Raw genomic sequence first — 18,479 nt, forward strand, 5'->3', positions numbered from 1 at the left:
CATGTCCAGTGACTTTTCTTTTATTTAAACCTGGAATTTGGTCAATCAAGCAAAACGGACAGAAGGACAGCGACATACATGAGAAATACCAAAGTCCTGCCACACTAGAACGGATTTGTTAACCACCCGGAAGTCAACATTATGTAACCGTTGTATGCACATTTGGCTTGCTCAGGAGATTACGCGTGTCAGCAACATACCGGAGAGGAATACCATTGTATTGATATGTTAACGGAGGACGTGTGAAGATTCAGTAAAGTTTACCGGCATCACGTTCACGTCCCCCTCCGACGTCAAACCTTGTTGCGTAATGTTAAGACCGTATTCCAGCTCTCGCGGTGTTGCTAATGGAAGTGTCAGTGTCAACAACGGCCAGCCATCGGTACAGCAGCACTACCCGGAGCAGGGAGGGGGGAGTCCAGAGGCTATCACGTCGGGTGAGTTCACTCACATTTAGGAGCATCTAACGTAAAAAATGTGATGTTTTGGGAAGTAAATCCAGTCAATGTCTATGAAATGTGATGTTTTAATGCGATCGTATGTTAGCTTTCTTTAGCATTAGCGTGCTAACGTTTAGCTAACCCCACTAACTTGGCGGTCCACACTAAAGGTAACGCTAAGCTAAGCGAAGCTTCGATTAGCAGTTAGCATTAGCTTAGCTAGCGGTGTTGTGACTGGTAGCTGCGCTACAATGTTAGCTTTGTGAGGCGTATCCGGTTGTCCTTGTTATCTGTTGTTAGTTTTCATAATGTTAGCTTCCAGGTCCGGTGTAATGACACGGCTGTCAGGTTTCGGAAACACAACATGTTGGTGTGGTTAGATATTAGGTTATGCTAGTTTTAAGGCCCATCTCTGATGAAATCAGAGATAGCCTAATAATTGACACATTGGTTTAACCTGTCCACAGTAACGAGGAACATAGCCGAACGACCTCGAGTGATAGCCAGCTAGGTTACATGGTAGCTCGACTCTGCTGCCTCATCGTTCCCGTCAAACGCTAGTCTCCGATTGACCGAAGCAAATGTTCCACACAAGCCAACAGACTTGGCCTGTTTACCTCCTAACCAGTTGTCACCAGGAGGTTTTTTCAAACGTTACATTATTGGTGACAGGTGCGCACATGCAATTAATGGCGCTAAACTGATTGTATTTATTATTAGTAGGTGCATGGTAGTTATAGTACCATTGGCTGATGCTGGAGGTTGATACATTGTCAAGGTAAAACACATGCTGTCATACACAAATAAACAGTGATGTTTGAGTATTTATGGTCAGCCAGTTGCTTCTGGGTTATGATCGTCCATGGTCTCAAGCCAGTATTAAATACATAAATAAATAAATATTAAATAAACAGTTACACTATTAGAAGCATTCAGCCAATACCAGTAATATATTGTGTCTAAGGTACTTGAGAATCAGCCGTTTGCTTGCCTCTAATACAGCCGTTAACAAATTGCTGTTTTTTTTTGCTCTATTTTGCAGAACATTTGTCTGAGATGGGGGATGATCGACCCTTTGTATGCACTGCCCCTGGATGTGGGCAGGTATGATTGGAGAATGCTTTAATTCATATGCACATCTCTATAACACCCTCTTTCACTCTCTTTACATTTGACACCTCTGATCATCCAGCCCAGCAATCTGAAACAAATCTTCACCTCTTTCTTATTATTACATGAGCTCACTGCAATTTAGCTTGTTTTGATCTTGTTTTTTTTTTTTTTTTTTTTTTTTTACTATGTCTCTTGTTTGCACTATCCACTAGGCTGCTGTAATCCTGTAAACTAATAAAGGATTGTCTTATCTTATCTTAAAGGTGGATTCTGCAATTCTAATCCAATACACTTTTTGTCAAATTCAGTGTATATCCATGGTCTGCTAGCTGTCTGTTCTGTGTGTGTGGGCGTGCTGGAAAAAAAAAAATCCTGTGTTCATACACAGCCTACTGTAAATGGGGAAACAAACGAAGTGTCTCGGACCGAACCACACAACACTATTCCAGAGAGTACAGGAGACAGGCCATGGATGTATAAAGAGAAAGGCAGTGGGAGCAAGAGGGATGGTAAATCTGGCACATGCTAACATTCTGAAGCAGCACTGTCAGGAGAGGTGTATTTGTTTTGGTGTTGATTTCAAATATCACATATTTGATTTTCAAATACCAGCAATCTTTCTCCAGAATCACAGACTCCACCTTGAAGGTACTGTACAAATGCCAAAAAGAGTAGATAATTATCAAGCCCTACCTCATAGTGGACCATCTGTGTTATTGTTTATCTCACATCTATAATTGCTTTTTATTTTAATTCTTTGTAATTTGCTGGCAGTGCAGTAGACGCACTGATGCTACACCTTATATTCTTTCTTATATGCTGTGTTATGTTTTGCAGCGATTCACAAATGAAGACCACCTGTCGGTCCACAAGCACAAGCATGAAATGACGTTAAAATTTGGTCCTGCCAGAACGGACTCTGTTATCATTGCAGGTAATGGCATTACCATTTACATTAGTATCTGTTAAATGAAGCTGAGCTAAAGATGTATCAAATTGTCAATGCTCTGAACACCTGTATTGATATACTACTGGGATGTCTGTTGGGAAAGAGATACTTCTGTCCCGTTACCCTCTCGACTAACATACTACATGTTTTGGGTTTTGTTGGGTGTTTTTGCAGACCAGACACCCACACCCACACGTTTCCTGAAGAACTGTGAAGAGGTTGGGTTATTCAATGAGCTCGCCGGCTCCTTTGAACATGAGTTTACCAAAGCACACGAGGACGACCAGAGGACGAAACACCCGGTGAGTAAAGGGATGAATGAACACATTGAATAAATGGCACACTGCTGGTTTCTCAGGTTATTAGATAAAAGTGATATCACCATTTTAAAAGGTATGTTCATCTTCTGCTCTCTGCTCAGGCTGCACCTTTACAAACACCGTCTGAAGTCAAAGTTGAAGATGAGGGTCCTTTGCAAGTGGATTCTTCCTCTCCCGGAAGTCCAGATTCCTCTTCCAGCATGTCAGACAACAGCAGAGACTCGAGGGTGAGAGGATCCAAACAGTCACACAATAACTAGCTAACTGCTCCATGCAGCAACAGACCAGCAATTTTGTCAGTTGAGTATGTTGACTTTGAAGAGAGCAATATAAAGGCCTTTGTTCCCTGACAGAAAGGGCTATCTGATGGCAAGGTAGATCGGGGAAAATATAATAAAATGAATGTACATTTAAACTGTTTTCAATGTTCATTCAGCTACTGCTAGCATTCACGTCATTCATAAACTTTTTGATAACGACTGATTGGGCACTTCTATTCGGAAGAGTCTGGAAAAGAGCGCAGACGGATTCGACCTTAAATACTTTCCGCTTGAACATCAATGATTGGTTTCCTGTTCATGCAGACAAAACACATTTATGAATGGAGAATATATTTTATTATCATTGTTTGATTTGTCAACAGGAGATTCACACGCAGCCTGTGGTAAGCTCTGCCCCTACTCCAACCATTGTGCGCCCAGGTTCTCTTCACCTGAGCAATGAAGCACTTCACCCAACTCTGCCATCGCCAACATCTGTCATCACGCAAACGCCGCCCTCCAACAGACAGCTCAGGTAAACGAGAGTGTGCTCCTGTTGTTTGCATTTCTTGAGGTCTGGGGCTGTTTTTCATATTCTGGGAAAATGTCCGTCTTTTGGAGTCTGTCAATATTAACTTGGTGCGCAAATGTAGCTCTGAATAAGTTCAGTCTTCTGTAAGAATTATTATTGTCTTATGTCGAATAGGGCTGAAACAATTTCTCGAGAAAGACAAATAACAATTGCTTGAAATTTAAATTCCTTGCATCAAGACAATGTTTGCGGTGCTGTTAATCAACAGTGCAAATATTTTTTTCTTTTAAATCGGTGTTAATTTATCAACAAAACAACTCCATGTTGAAATCGGCAGGAGGAGAGCTAGTAACGTGACTATGCAGACGGTGGGTAGCACGGTCTTGCTCGGCTAAATGACAACTTATCGGCTAATGTTGATGCCGGTTGCACCGAGTTACGGTATGATGCGTTAGTTCTCTATTTGGTAAAAAATGAATGGTGTTTAAAGGTAAATTATCACATTATCATGATGAAAACGAGAAACTTGCGCTGGCTTTAGCACCTCAATACAATCTAATATTTTGTGAGCTTACATGTTGTGTTACATGTATACTCACTGTATTGGCCGTTGGTTGTTTTTAATACATTTTCAGGTTGTTTTTTTATTCTGTTTTTGCATTATGTTTTCGAGTTGTTCATACGTCTGTCCATCCAACTGTCTGTCCCATTCTTGTGAACATCATATCTCAGGATCGCTTGGAGGGAATTTCTTTAAATTTGGCACAAACGTCCACTTAGACTCAAGCATGAACTGATCCGAATTTGGTGGTTAAAGGTCAAACACGTTTTTGTCCAAAACATTGATATGCTACTTATGAAAATTTCACACACATTTCTAATTGGATAACATGATGCCAGGCAGTTATTCTAGTTTTGACATGTTTTGATTTTCTCTTTCTCAATATTGATTTTCTGTTTGAAGTCTTATTTATTTATTTATTTATTTCTCCACCGTCTTCTGCTTCCTGATCTAACAACGCAGGTGAAGTAGGTGTGTGTGGACGCTAACAGTCCTCTACAGCTCCATATTGCTGTGATTCTACAGATACTCCCTAAATTATGTCTACTTTTAAGAGATCAAAGCAAATCCTTCTGAAGACGATACCTCGCCCACATATTCTCCAACCGCCGTTTCATTGGGACTTGAGAGGCTAGGTACAGTTAACACTTAGAGAGAGTGTCGGCTGGCAAAATAAAATATTTTTTCAACCTGGTTCTCAATCTGTATGTTGTCAACGGGCACAGAATGGAGGATCAGCCATTTACAAGTATCTGATTTTTGTCAACAGCTCCCCAACAAGCGCTTATCCACTGGTGAGGCTTCCTAATGGGCAGACCGTCCCCCTCCTGCCCAGTCCTGTGCAGATGACCTCAGTTATATCTGTAAGTCATTTTCAAAACATGAAAAAAAACTTTTGTTATTTTTCTTTGAACTTACCATATTCCATCTGTTTCTCTCTCTCTCGTGTGTTTGTTGTAATGTGGAGCTTGCGAGGCCAGCGAACTCGGTGCCCAACATCCCTGGGATTCCAGGACCTCCAGTGGGCGGAGCCAGCAGTGGGTCGTCCTCCCCGTCTGGGTACAGTCTGCACTCTGAGACCAAGATGGTAAGGTGATCAGTCAAACTGGCATCATTTTGAGGGTTAGGGTTTATTTCTATAAAGATTTATTTATGCATTTGTAAAATAGCTTCTATAGTCAAAGTGTGCTGTATAATGTGATGAAACTTGTGTCACTGTTTTAACAGTTCTTTTGGTGACCTTGAAGGTAAATTACTTAGACAGAGTGTTGTTGTTTGTGTGTCTTTGTAGCAGCTAAAAGCAGCTCTATCTCATCAGGGCCCAGGAGCACAAGATGGAGCCGGTGGGGGGTCCGGATCCATCCCTGCTGTGCCCCAGCGACCCGAACAGAGCCAACAACCCACTCAAAACTCTGATGCACCATCACCTGCGCAACCCCAGGTAATACACACTATGCTAGCACTTGACTTCTCATTAGCAAAGTACAAGTACCTCTGCAGGGTAATTCATAACAGGAATACCTGTATCTGGTTACTTTCATCTCTGACAGAAGTCAAATATAAACTCTGAACTCAAAGTACTTTTACCTCCAAACTGTACTCAGCTAAAGACAGTACATTTAGTTACTGCAAACTTGTTTTGTTGTCTCTTTAAATTGCAGTTTACGTTTCATGTTCCTCAGAACAGAAACTCTGTCTTGCTGTGTGTTTAGCTCCGTTAGCTCTATTAAGCTAGTGAAGTGAAGTGGATGATCGTGTTGTTACTACAAAATCTTTACTTGACACAGTGACAGTGGATTGTTGATTATGTCAACCACTTGAGGAGACCGGACAGGCAGTTGAATCCATGCGAAGCCTGATTCAGATAACTAGATAGTGTAACTGGTAGACTGCTTGTAGTTCAATGCTCTTCATCCCCAGACAAACATCATCTCAACAATTGCTCCAGTGCAGTGGCGCTTCCTGAAACAGTGGTCAGTGTTGCCGGCTAGTTAGTTTCACTTTCACCCCAATATAGCCTGTAAGTGTTGAATTAAATAACCGTCAATCGAAGCTCAGCTTTGGGAAAGAAAGAGACACAGTACAAGATGAGACGGAGAGAACCAAATGGAGGACATGCATGCAACCTAAAAGTATTCCTCTTTCCCAAGGTGTCCCCCGCTCAGCCAACAGGAGGCCGGCGGCGGCGAGCTTCGGAGATGGACCCTGACGAGAGGAGGGAGCGTTTCCTGGAGAGAAACCGGGCGGCCGCCTCTCGCTGCAGGCAAAAACGAAAGCTGTGGGTTAACTCTTTGGAGAAGAAGGCGGATGATCTTGTCAACATGAATGTGTCCCTGAGTGTGAGTGTTCCATTTCCCCCTCACTCCTGGGTTGTAACGGTAATTTAATAATTCACACATATTGGTCATGCTGGGATATGATTTGGGTTCTGTATGCTTTGTGTTGCCATCAGGGTGAAGTAAGCCTACTGAGGAACGAGGTGGCTCAGCTGAAGCAGCTCCTCCTGGCCCACAAAGACTGCCCGGTCACTGTTATGCAGAAGAAGGCAGCTTTCTTAGGTAACCATTGAGCGGAAATGCCTCCGATACGGCATAAAAACGCTGGATCAGGTATCTGCGAGTACGCGAGACTATGCACCGATATCACAACGTTATATCAGCTCATTTATGCTGCACAGGAACAACAACACGTGTCACTGGCTAAACAAGTCTTAACAGAGATGAGAAAGAAGTGAGATGGCTCACTCTGTAGCTACTTCCATCATTAACTCCGGAAAAAACTTCTCTCTGAAATCGACGATGGGAGTAGCTAACGAGTGAGCCATCTCGCTTCTTCCTCATCTCTGTTGAGAGTTGCACGTGCACAGTACTAATCAGGCAGGTGATAGGGGATAATGTAATGTTAGCCAGAGCTAGCAAAATGTCAGCGATTTGGCAATATTTTACACTGGAAAATAACTAGATAATAAGAGAAAGTTCTACGGCATTCACTCTGTTTGTATTTGCTCATGTCTTACAAAGGTTTTAACCTGGTCATACAACATTGGAAGCAATGTACACACACACACACACACACACACACACACACACACACACGCGTGCGTGTACAACTTTTAACACTGTTATGGGATCAGTACTCGGTATTAGCAGATACACAAATCCAGATATCGGAATCGGTAGCAGAAAGGGAAAAAAGGTATTCCAACATCTCTACTGACCAACGAGCCTGCTGCACTGTATCACTTCTTCTGTCAGAACCCATCTATCATCTCATCCATCTAATGTATTCTCTTTACTCGCTCACCTCTCTTAAGGGTGAATGTTTCTTTCTCCGTCTCTAGCTGCAGGAGGAGAGGAAACCTCCAGAGATACTTCCAGTGAACCCATAGGCTCCCCGGCGGCCGTTATACAGCACGGGCCGTCACCGCCCGCCTCGGCCTGCAGTCCGGGGGCCACCATTAACGGGCTGAGCGTCCGCGCCGCAGAGGCGGTGGCCATGTCGGTTTTGGCAGGCATGGGATCGGGCCAGCCAGGAGGGGTTGTAATGGCGACGCAGTCACAGTCAGCCCCCAGATGATGTGCTGACGCAGGTAGCCAGTATGAACTCAAGTGGCCTTTTGAAAGGCCGGACCGGTGCGAAGCGTTTTGAAAAGAGGGACCCGCCCTCAAACCCCACCCCAGACTCGGATGCTGTCATCCCCTCACAGCCAGTGGTAGTCACACAAAGACACGGCGCCGTGCCTCCGTCTACGCTCCGGTCCCAGCTGTTCAGAGACGCTTCGCCACTTTTTGTCTGTAAATATGAAAACACGTCGGACACTCGCTCTGCAGGGTTTGGGGTCATTTCTTGTTCAGTCGTGCCATTTGGAAAAAAAAAGTTTTAGATTGGGATGAAAATTATGACTTTTAATGTCAAGTTCATCGGTTTATTTTCATTTCACTTGCAACGTCAGTCCCACACGCTGGCTGTGATGAGGTCGTTTGCTTTCCAGGCTGACGATTGTACTTGTATTTTTCATTTGTATGAAAAAGATTTTTTTTATGCCTGATTCTGGTCGTCGACATAATGTTTGCAGAAGCAGTGAAAGTACGGTGAGAGATTGGCTGGCTGATTTCAGTAAATGGCAGCCTGGAAAGTTTTTCTTATGTTTACTTTTCAACCTGTCCTTTTAGTTTTCTGTGTGTGTTTCACTTTTGAGTTGATTCTACTGAAATACACACGACGGTTTTGTCAAACCAAATCATCGATGTGTACACAATTTTCCCCCGTGAGTGTGTGCCTGACTTTTTAACCACCAATTTTAACCCATTTGGAATGGATGTCATTACATTAGTCGTGTATGTATCGAACCCTATTGACTGCATGGATTACTCGAGGCTGAAGGATACCACTGTTTGTTTGTGCTTCGTCATACTGTCACTGTTTATAGATCTGCTTTTCTTCTGTTTTAAAACATGAAATTACTGATGCAAAAATGTTCCTTGTTTTTTAAGGATTCCATCCTCAGTCCTAATGTGACACTCTTGAAATGGTTAGCTTTAGAAGGCCTTCAAATGATAATCAGAAACATTAGATTTTAAATCACTTACCCCGGCATTTCAGTTGAGGAAATAGTTGTGCAATATATTTTTCTATTGATTATCAATGTTCTTGCGTTTATTTGTCATGTGACGCCCAGCCGTCTATTTCAGTTGAAAGCTAAAGTTATGAGGTGAATGAATGGGATTAGTGCACATCAGTAGAGAAGGTGCTTTCCAACATTTGAAAAGCTGTCTTGTATCATGAAGTATACCCAAATAGTTGTGCAAGGTGCTTCTTTTGAAATTCAAGTTTTGAAATGCAAATTTTATACCGCCGTGTACTTCCAAGACTATCATGGTTTATTTCCCCTCACACTCTGTGTGTATGTTTTTTTTTTTGTTTTTTTTTAATAACGTCATTGTTTCGACAGATGCTTATCTTTCTCTGAGGGCATGTCAGGCTTTTTTTTTTCCATCATGTGATTAGAATGTACCTTTTATTTTTGTTAAAGAGCATAGATGTCTTTTATGTGTTAATGCAGGTTGAAGCACATAATAAAATGTCTCTGATATCTGTATGGAGAGAGTTTGTCATATCCTCAGGCTTCAAGATGGAAAAAAATACTTGTGTATAGTCTCAACTAATGAATAAGTTGTCTCGGGCAAATAATGAAATAAATTAATGAAAAAAAAACCTCATCAGCATGTTTCCACCTATCCCCACTTTGTGCCTCTCACTTATCAGCATTACACTCAAGTCACAGAGCTATGGATCCGTTTAATGGGACCGCAATTCATTTGATCAATTAGACTTGTATCTACACTGTTATGACAAAAGGCGTAATGTGAAAATTGCTCTGTGGAGTGTTTCTTCCATCTCATTGTTTTGGTTTTATGTCAACAACCTAACTGTTCTGATTCATTCTCACCGCTAGCATTGTGTCATTTTTAGGCCATAGACTTTTATAACCATCTGGTCCAAAAAAAATGTTAAGTCTGCTGCACCATAGGCCTCTTTCACAGAAAACAAACATTTTGGCTGGTGTAAATAATAAAATGAATTCCATTTACCTGCTTATTATTTTTAATGCTGGCTCACGGTCACTATTACTGGGACAATTTAACAGAACAGAGCCACCATTAGTGTTATTAGTAACACCTGTGCCTGTCCTGCTGTGAGAGGTTTATTTTGAACATAGGACATATTACATTATTAATATGTATGTTAAAAAATCTAGTATTTTTATCTTTTTTTTGTCCAACTGAATATTGCTCATCCAGATGATGAAAATGACATCCACGACAGAGGTTTGTGGACATTTTTCGGGAAATCGGATGAGCCGTTAGCGGTGTGACTCCGGTGTAAGGGTTATTAATGAGAGGCATAAACTGGGGCTAGCTCCCACCTGAGCGGAGGGTGGCAGGTGAGTCTCATCCGGAGGAACGCAGCTTCTCCTCCCAGCTGTAGAAAGTTAACACAACAGCAGAGGGAGCAGAGAGTCTGCTTTCTCCGGCCCGGGTCACGTGACTGACAGACTCCTCTGGCGAGTTGTTCCCATCTCCCACAGTCATGGCGGTGACGGGGAGTCGCGAAGATGGAGTAAACACCACCACTGCTGCATCCTGATAAGTTGTTCCACATAGTTTCATGCCGGACTGTACCTGCCGTCATCCGAAATATCACGAACGTCCCGCAGGCTGCTTTGCTTCCAACGATGGCCGACCGCGGCGTCGATCTGTCGGCTCTGCCTAAAGAGGTCAGGGACCAGCTGGCGGAGTTGGACCTGGAGCTATCCGAAGGTGAGCTTTTACATACAGCGGCTTTACTAGTTTAAGCTGCCGCAGCAATCCGTGCAAACGGCCGTTTAAGTGTAGATCTTGAGCGTGTTTACGTGCTTCAGCCACAAAACAGTCGTCCCGTGTCAGCTGAGTGAGACTCGGTGCTGCTGCAGTGGATCCGAGCACGACTCCAACAAACGATACAAGCACACTGACCTCCTTTTTTTCAAGCTATCATTTCTCCATCAACTATCCGTGTTGATTTCATTGTACATAGCGTCATTTATTTGCACAGATTGCAACACAATAGGAACAAATGTGTGTTTGTGTTAGTAATATATCATGTTCTAGGCCCCCCCCCCCCCCTTCTGTTCTTGTTTTGATCCACATTATCTGCCTACATACATGTCATACATTGCTTATCCTCACAGCTATATAAGCATATACACTCCTGTCGGGGAAAATGGGTCAAGTTTGTCTTCCCGGAGGCTCTGTGTGTGCGTGTGTGTGTGTGTGTGTGTGTGTGTGTGTGTGTGTGTGTGTGTGTGCAGCCTCAGACTTTGGACACTAAATGATGCTGTGGCCCCTCCAACACGCAGAGCCTGAACTCTGAAGCTGCAGCAGATATAGGATTGTTATTTCTTTGATAAGAATGACTGTGGGAAATGGGAATATGGCTGTTATGCAAGTCTCCTCCTCACACTGTGAATCACAGAGCAGCAGCTTGATTGGTGCTGTGCGGCTCTCAGGTGTCCTGGGGGGTGGATGAGTAATGTTGTGTTTCTCATGGAGAGCCAAGGGAGGGGGAGGGGGGGGGGGGGGGGGGTGCGTGCTTGAGTCTCCTCTCCCACCAGACACTCACAGATACCTGGAACTGGCCTTTCCCATTCAGAAGAACTGAGGTGGAAGCCATCATGTGCAATTTTTCCAACTTATTGTATTCATTTTAGTTGTAACAGAGATCAGAACAATTTCTCTCATTCATCAAAATGCAAGAAATCTTTCCGGGCATGTGTTTAAAGATTTGATTTGACAAACTAGCTGGCAGTCTTTCCGCACAACCGGCTGTGGATCTCAATGATTTTCCCAGTCACTTGTTCCCCTTTTAATATCTTAAAGTTCAACCAAGCTCAGGCCTTTAGTGTGTTTTGTGTATATAGACTCATTTCTTTAATAGCTGCTTGTTGTTCGTAGGTATCAGTTTACCCAGACAGCATGCCATTCATTATACAGAGTGGGGCCGTGATATGCTTTGACCTGAGCTACTGTAGAGTTCAGCGTGTGTTCTGGTTAATAATAGACACCAATTAACTATGTAGTAATGAGGCTGGATAATGGAGGAGGGGATGTTCACCCTATGTTCAACTGACTTAACATGGCTGAGAGGCTGTGGATGCTGGGGAAACACTATGTAATCAAGTGAAGAATATGTACTGGGATACAGTTCTGTACGATGGCAACAAGATTTGTCTGACAGCACTTTACTCAATTATGTGTCAAAGATGTTAGCCAGGTTTAGTAACGGATTCATTAACCTGCTGTGGATTGTTGTTTGAGAGCTGGGGTACGATTGCAAAAGCTCTTGTAATAAAAGGAATAGAAACTTCTTGTAAGTTCACAATATTGAAAACTAATATCATTGTTTATCAATATTTAAACTTTTTTTACATTCAATTTGTAGAACTTATGGGTTATTAACTGGATATTAGAGCTGAGGCTTTTGCCTATTTGCATTATCAGTAAATTATTTCTAAAGATGTTAAAAATGTTCATCACAAGGTGTCGTCTTCAAATTGCTTGTCCCTCTAACATTCCAAAACAAAAATATATTGAGTTTACAGGGATACAGATCAGAGATGATTACTTGATTTGTAAAGATGTATGACGATTAGTTTCAACACTACTGCTTATTTTTACATATAAAAAAGTAAAGGAGAAACCTTTCGTCAAATCAAGTCAAGTCTTGAAGTAATTATTATTAATTAATATAATTATTGTTTTCTCGATTTAATCGATGAGTTGTTTGGTCTATAAATTGATCGAAAAATGTCGATCAGTGTCTCCGTAAGCCCAAGACAATGTCCTCGAATGTCTTGTTTTGTCCACAACTCAAAGATATTCGGTTTACTGTCTTGAAGGAGTCAAGAAACTAGAAAATATTCACATTTAAAAGCTGGAATTAGAGAATTGTGACCTTGTAATTATTTTCATATCTCCATCAGATCTCAAGGTAATAGAATTGACTAGATTCAGGATTGAGTTCCTCCTCTTCTAGTTACAGTCTTCAAGGTTTCTGCTGTGTAGCAGCTTTGAGACAGCTGCTGCTTTGCTCCGGTCAGAAGGTCTGACTGGAGCAGTGAGTACAGTCAGAGCCACCTGTGACGGTCTTCAGTGTTTTAGGTGAGAGTGTGATGAAGTGACACACCCAGAGGGGCCGACCTTCTTCCGATGGCTCCATCATTTGTAACTTTAGATCAGAAGCGACTCTTTCGCCAATAAAAAGGCCTGGTGCTGTCCAGATGCCCCGCTCCTGTACCCGCGTCTCCTAGCCTGATAAAGTGCGTTCGCCGTCTGCTCACCGCTGACGGAACGAGCCGAGCAGCAGCTGGTCGCTCCAAAGAGTCTGAAACCATCTCATGGATATCTTTTACATGGCAACAATCACCCCATTGTTGTCCCGATGCATGGGACTCCCCTAGCAACAAACTGAGGAAAGTATGCGTCAGCAGTTTTTTTTCACAGTAATGTGTGTGTGTGTGTGAGTGAGTGTGAGTGAGTGAGTGAGAGAGAGAGAGAGAGGGAAAAACTCCACCTACTTTAACCTCCGTCACTGTAAGGACACAAAGAAAGCCATTGAGGGGATCAAAGACTTTGTGATTGAACCGGACTGGAATTTGGAGCACTGAACAACAACTGTTTAAGATGCACAGCTTGGGAGTGTGTGGGCATTGTAATGTCTGCAGCTCCTGTATTTATATTGAGTGTGTGTGTGTGTGTGTGTGACCATGAGCAGAGATCATTTGCTTTGTACCGATGCTGCTCACAGAAGACAACAGGCAGTGTGTGGCATCGAGTACCAAAAGTCTGCATTAAAAATATGGTCAGATGGGTAATCTTGTTCACTTATTGTTTAGTCAGATACTGATTTGAATCATAATCTTGCCATTTTTAGACTGTATTTTACTCTGGCAGGTCTGCTTGTGTTTAGACAGCATTCAACATAAATGAGAGATCTGCCATCTGCGTCTTGTAGGTATAAGGTAGCAGCTACCGACCACATACATGCACGCACATTCTTCGTAGATGCTTTACTTTCTACTTTTATCTCACAATCATTGTGACAAAAGATAAAATAGTTGCCACTGCACTAATTTAAACAACCTAAACCTACCAACAACACGGTTCCACCACCGGTTTTCGGTCTGAAGCCTGAGAGTCTACAGACACGCTAGCAGCTCTGTGAGGCTGGATTTAGGCACATTGGTGCTTTGAGCTTAATGTCAAAGTCTAAATGTTTACGATGTTTACCTTAGTATAGTGTGTTGGCACGCTCACATTTGCTAAATAGCATTAAACACAGAGTAGAGTGGAGGCTGATGGGAATGTCAATAAATTGTGAGCGCTAGGGAGCAAGCCAGAGGATCACCAAAGTTACTACAATTCATTCTGATGGGAACGTGAATGACTGTACCAAAATGGAATGGAAATCCATCCAATAGTAGTCGACAGCAAGGCTGGCATTGCTGTCTCTGGAGCCATGCCGCTAGCATGGCTAAAGCGTATTGGTGTTGAAACTCGGATGTCCTATCGGCACTAGTATCGATACATTTAAAAACGATGCACAGCCCTACTCCTAATGGTGCGTGCCATCGACACAGTCCCTACAAATGACTCCTAAATGTATCGCATGTCCAGTAAAGCAGACAGGTCTGCACAGATTGCACAGCTTCATGTAGTCATTTTCTGTTCTCTGTCCAGGCTGATAAGTGGATGTGTGGATTTTCTAGTGACTATAGCATCCATCCCGTCGCCTGTCTGTGATGCTGCTGCGGAGAGGCGGGTTTTCATCTCGGCAGCCTGTTCCACACACACACACACACACACAGAGAGAGAGAGAGAGAGAGAGAGAGAGAGAGAGAGAGAGATCCTGCCTGCATCTCTCAATCTAGGTCACAGAGCATCAGGGGGCAACATGCCTGGCTCATTTAGCCTGTGAGGCACACTGGGCCAGTACTGCTGCTGGGGATCTCTCTCTCTCTCTCCCACCCACCCTGACACCACCACTGCCTTCGCTCTATCTGTCAGCCTGCCGTTATTCAATACTTTACTTACTGACTGACAACAATTCCATAAAAAGAACAAGATCTTCAATGCATTTGTCCATCTTTCAATATATGTCAGCTTCACAGCCTCGTCTGTGGCACCTATTTGTTTGATTTCTCACAATGGTTCACCAACTTATATACGTATCTATCTATCTATCTATCTATCTATCTATCTATCTATCTATCTATCTATCTATCTATCTATCTATCTATCTATCTATCGATCGATCGATCGATCTCTATATAGATATAGATACATATAGATAGATATATGCATTTGTTGGGGATTTTCTGCTGGGGATTGATATACAGTTTGGTATTTCTGAAGAGCTGGATGAAGTGGGATCATAGACTAGAGTGTGGTATCAAGAGCTGAAACGATAAGTTAAGCAACAAAAATCCGGAAACCAGTTTGATATATTTTTGTGTTCATTTTATTATCACAAATACCTAACAATTTTCTGGTAGCAGCCGTAGTGGGAAATAAACTACTGTCCATCATAACAAGGGAATATTAAACAACAGTAAACAATGTGGCCCACTGATGCGTTTTTTAAAACTTTTTGGAAAACAGTGGAGGTCTATGGCACAGAGGAATAAGATATATCGGGCTATGGACACAGACAAGACTTGTTAGATCAGTTCATTGCTGGTTTGGATCTTTTCATGGGGTTTGTTGACAATGTGAAAAATGTAAAATATCACCAAATGTCTCCTTTAGGGCTGATGGGCTGGAAAACTGTGTGTGTGTGTGTATTTGTGTGCGTGTGTGTGTGTGTGTGTGTGTTTGTGTTTGCACATATATGTGTCTCCAAGCTTACGCAGGCAGTTATTCCCGCATGTGTGTGCACACAGCATTGACGGGGACAGGAAGGAAGCTGATTTAGCCCATCTATTTAAAAGCTCTTTAACTTGTTGCAGAGGAGATGTACTCTGATCTCCAGCCAGCGCTCCAGGCCACAGACTTGACTTTATCCCACAAAGACATGGACACTTCTGCTACCCGTGTCACACAGAAACACAACAGCAGGATTCCCATTTTTTATCTCATGTTTTTGGAAATCAATTACGAGTATTATATAACACCCCGTGTGTCTAATTTCACTGTGCACACAGACCCACACACACACAAACACTGAGGATGCATTGAAGTATTGTGTACAAAAAAAGACTGAATAATTTAGATGACACTTGAGCGCACACCTCCGCACAGACACGCACTGTCAGCTTGGGAGCTGAACCACCTCACTTTCAAGTGCACAGGGAACTGCAGGTTGGCAATTTGAATCGACTCCTCTGATCTATTTGTTTTCTACAGCTTCTAGCTAAAAGAAACACAAAGAAATGACAGTGGTGGATGGGGAAGAGTGAGTAGTGTGGTAAGGTCACTGTGCTGTTCACTGAATTATTAAAATATGGCAAGTGGAAGTAGCTGCAGTCAGACTGCCTGAAACGCGTGCTTCAGGCTCTGCCCACCAGTGAGTCTGCTGCCATTTAATGCAGTTGTGTAAATGAACAAGGATCGCAAGTAATGATTATTTCAGTTGTCAGTGCGTTATATTTCGTATAAGTCATTTAATCTGTCTGAAACAATTAGTCAAATGACCAAAAATAAATCAGCAATCGCCAAACCTTTTATCAAATAAAAATGATCTGGTTCCAGCTTCTCGAACTTTAGATTTGTTTGCTTTCTTCTATATAGTTGTGAATTGAATCATCAACAAAACTATACTTTTGAAGACGTTGTGTTTTGCTCTGGAAAGGTTTGAGGGACATCTTCCACTATTTTCTGATTTGATTATTCTTTCAGTGCATATTGCTTGTTTTATCTTACCAACAGTCCAAAACCCAAATACTGTATATATTTAGCTAACAATAAGAAAAGGACTGAATGAGAAGCTGAAACCACTTAAAGTTTTGCACTTTTACGTGATGAATGACTTCAATGATTTGTTGTAGGGCTGGGCAATAATTATATATCACCATATAGCATGTTTTCCAGTAATTCAATAAATAAATATTCTATATGAAATAACCATATGGTTTTGTATACTCTTGTATACAAAACACAAATAAAAAGTGAGTATTTTATGATTTATTATCACGGTGGTATGATTCCATTGAAAGACGATGAATTATCATATTGAATTATCGCACAGCCCTAATTTGTTGTTAATTAATTATCTGTAAATTGACTGACGAACAGCTTCCTTCTGTAAATGTATTTAATCTCTTTCATTAGTTGCTTCCTAATTCATTTTGGGTGACCTCGCTCATTAAATGGTGCGGGCCTGTTTCGTCACCATGGACTTGCCTCTCATGTGCCCTCATGTAGCACCACGTGGACCCCACGCCCTGCCCCCAACGCCGCTTACACACACACACACACACACACACACACACACTTTAATTCTCCATAAAGCCTTTCCAGATTACAACGGCCATATGTCGGAGAGGCACATACAGTAACACAATTGAATGCTCTGCTAAGCTGTTAAAACCATTGCAGAGGAAACTCCGTCATAACTCATCGACAAGATGTGCTATTCCTAAGGCTGCTTCAAATGTGGTGGAGAAATGTGTTTCTTTCCTGAATTTGGAGGGAAATACAACGTGTTTATCGTTTGTAGCTGTCGGTATCCCAGAAAGCATAAAGCATGCGAGTCAAGGCGTTCAGGCGATCCTCATCAACCCATAAAGTCAGAAAATATGTGACCATGTTGTATTTTCTTGATATCTCAGATCAGGTGGTAATTCATTGAACTAATCATAATAAAAGCTACTGATGGAATCCGTCCTGGTGATAAACTTGGATGTTCTATGATTTAATGAGTTGATGAGGTGGACCACTTCAGTTTTGACGATGCCCCAACCACAGACCCACTGACACCTCAGACCTGGAACAAGAACTGATATCATAATCAAGTATTTTGACTTACACTGGAATTATTTTTTGCACTGTATTGGAATTACTGTTTTATAAACCTCTTGTTGGATTATAACTGACTAGTGTTACATTGCATTCTGCATCCTGGTGCGGTTCATTCCCACAGTTTTTTGAGGAGGAGGGATTCCTTTTTAAATTTCCTCTCCTGATGTTTCTAACATTTTTTAATGATGTGCTGTGGTGTTTTTTTAAGTTGTTTTGTGCATTGTCTTTATAGAGGGGTTGGGCAGGAACCGGTGCTATTGTCGGTCTGTAACACTGAGACATTGTGTGGAAGTGGGCTGTACAAATAGACTTGACTTGACTTGACTGCAGCATCTGCTCACCAGATGACCTCCAGCGACAAACAATAAAGTCTCGATGGTCATAGAAAAACACAAACAATACACGGAATGTTCCTCTGCTTCACAGACATCCATATCTCTTGCTTTACATAATTGCCACGGCCGACTCACAGTGTTTCATACCAGTGTGTAAATCCCACAGGAGAATATGTCGTTGTAGGTGTTATGTTGCGTTTGTCACAGCTTTGCCACGAAGTGTTGAAGTGTGTGTGAAGTGTGCCAGGTGTGTCAGCCACGCCCTCTTTCATTTTGTCTGCTGCGCAACAAAAGAGAATAAATATTTGATAGCAGTAGGTGGAATGGAGGCACTGTCTGAGTCACTCCTTCTTTTCAGTGAACGCACTGCACTACTTTGCTTTGCTGCTTTTTAACCCCTGTTATTACGTGT

The 18,479-nt window shown here is 42.2% G+C and overlaps 2 protein-coding genes across 8 annotated transcripts in view; both read left to right on the forward strand.

Annotated features, from left to right (window-relative positions):
* Positions 1-145: 145 nt before the first annotated feature.
* Positions 146-9,390, forward strand: atf7b (activating transcription factor 7b). 4 transcript variants are annotated; one of them, XM_031852805.1, is made up of 12 exons: positions 146-437; positions 1,483-1,544; positions 2,391-2,487; positions 2,677-2,804; positions 2,924-3,049; positions 3,466-3,617; positions 4,946-5,039; positions 5,144-5,263; positions 5,468-5,617; positions 6,327-6,515; positions 6,629-6,734; positions 7,517-9,390. In XM_031852805.1, the coding sequence occupies exons 1-12, from the start codon at positions 311-313 to the stop codon at positions 7,750-7,752; spliced, it is 1,587 nt and encodes a 528-aa protein (XP_031708665.1). In that variant the 5' UTR covers positions 146-310; the 3' UTR covers positions 7,753-9,390. The 4 variants fall into 4 exon arrangements, with proteins under 4 accessions (XP_031708665.1, XP_031708673.1, XP_031708684.1 ...); XM_031852813.1 differs by having other exon boundaries at positions 147-437; positions 5,495-5,617; XM_031852824.1 differs by having other exon boundaries at positions 148-437; positions 7,490-7,609.
* Positions 9,391-10,132: 742 nt separating this feature from the next.
* The window catches only part of dip2bb (disco-interacting protein 2 homolog Bb), a 35,486-nt gene continuing 27,139 nt past the window's right edge, over positions 10,133-18,479 (forward strand). For 2 of the 4 annotated variants that reach the window (XM_031852753.1, XM_031852772.1), the window contains exon 1: positions 10,133-10,496. In XM_031852753.1, coding sequence (XP_031708613.1) covers positions 10,412-10,496 — 85 coding nt within the window. In that variant the 5' untranslated portion in view covers positions 10,133-10,411. The remainder of the gene's footprint in view (positions 10,497-18,479) is intronic. The other 2 variants (XM_031852763.1, XM_031852781.1) reach the window with 1 other exon arrangement.

This window comes from Anarrhichthys ocellatus, unplaced genomic scaffold (genome assembly GCF_004355925.1).
Source record: "Anarrhichthys ocellatus isolate YVR2014 unplaced genomic scaffold, GSC_Weel_1.0 scaffold1, whole genome shotgun sequence".
Lineage (NCBI taxonomy): Eukaryota > Metazoa > Chordata > Actinopteri > Perciformes > Anarhichadidae > Anarrhichthys > Anarrhichthys ocellatus.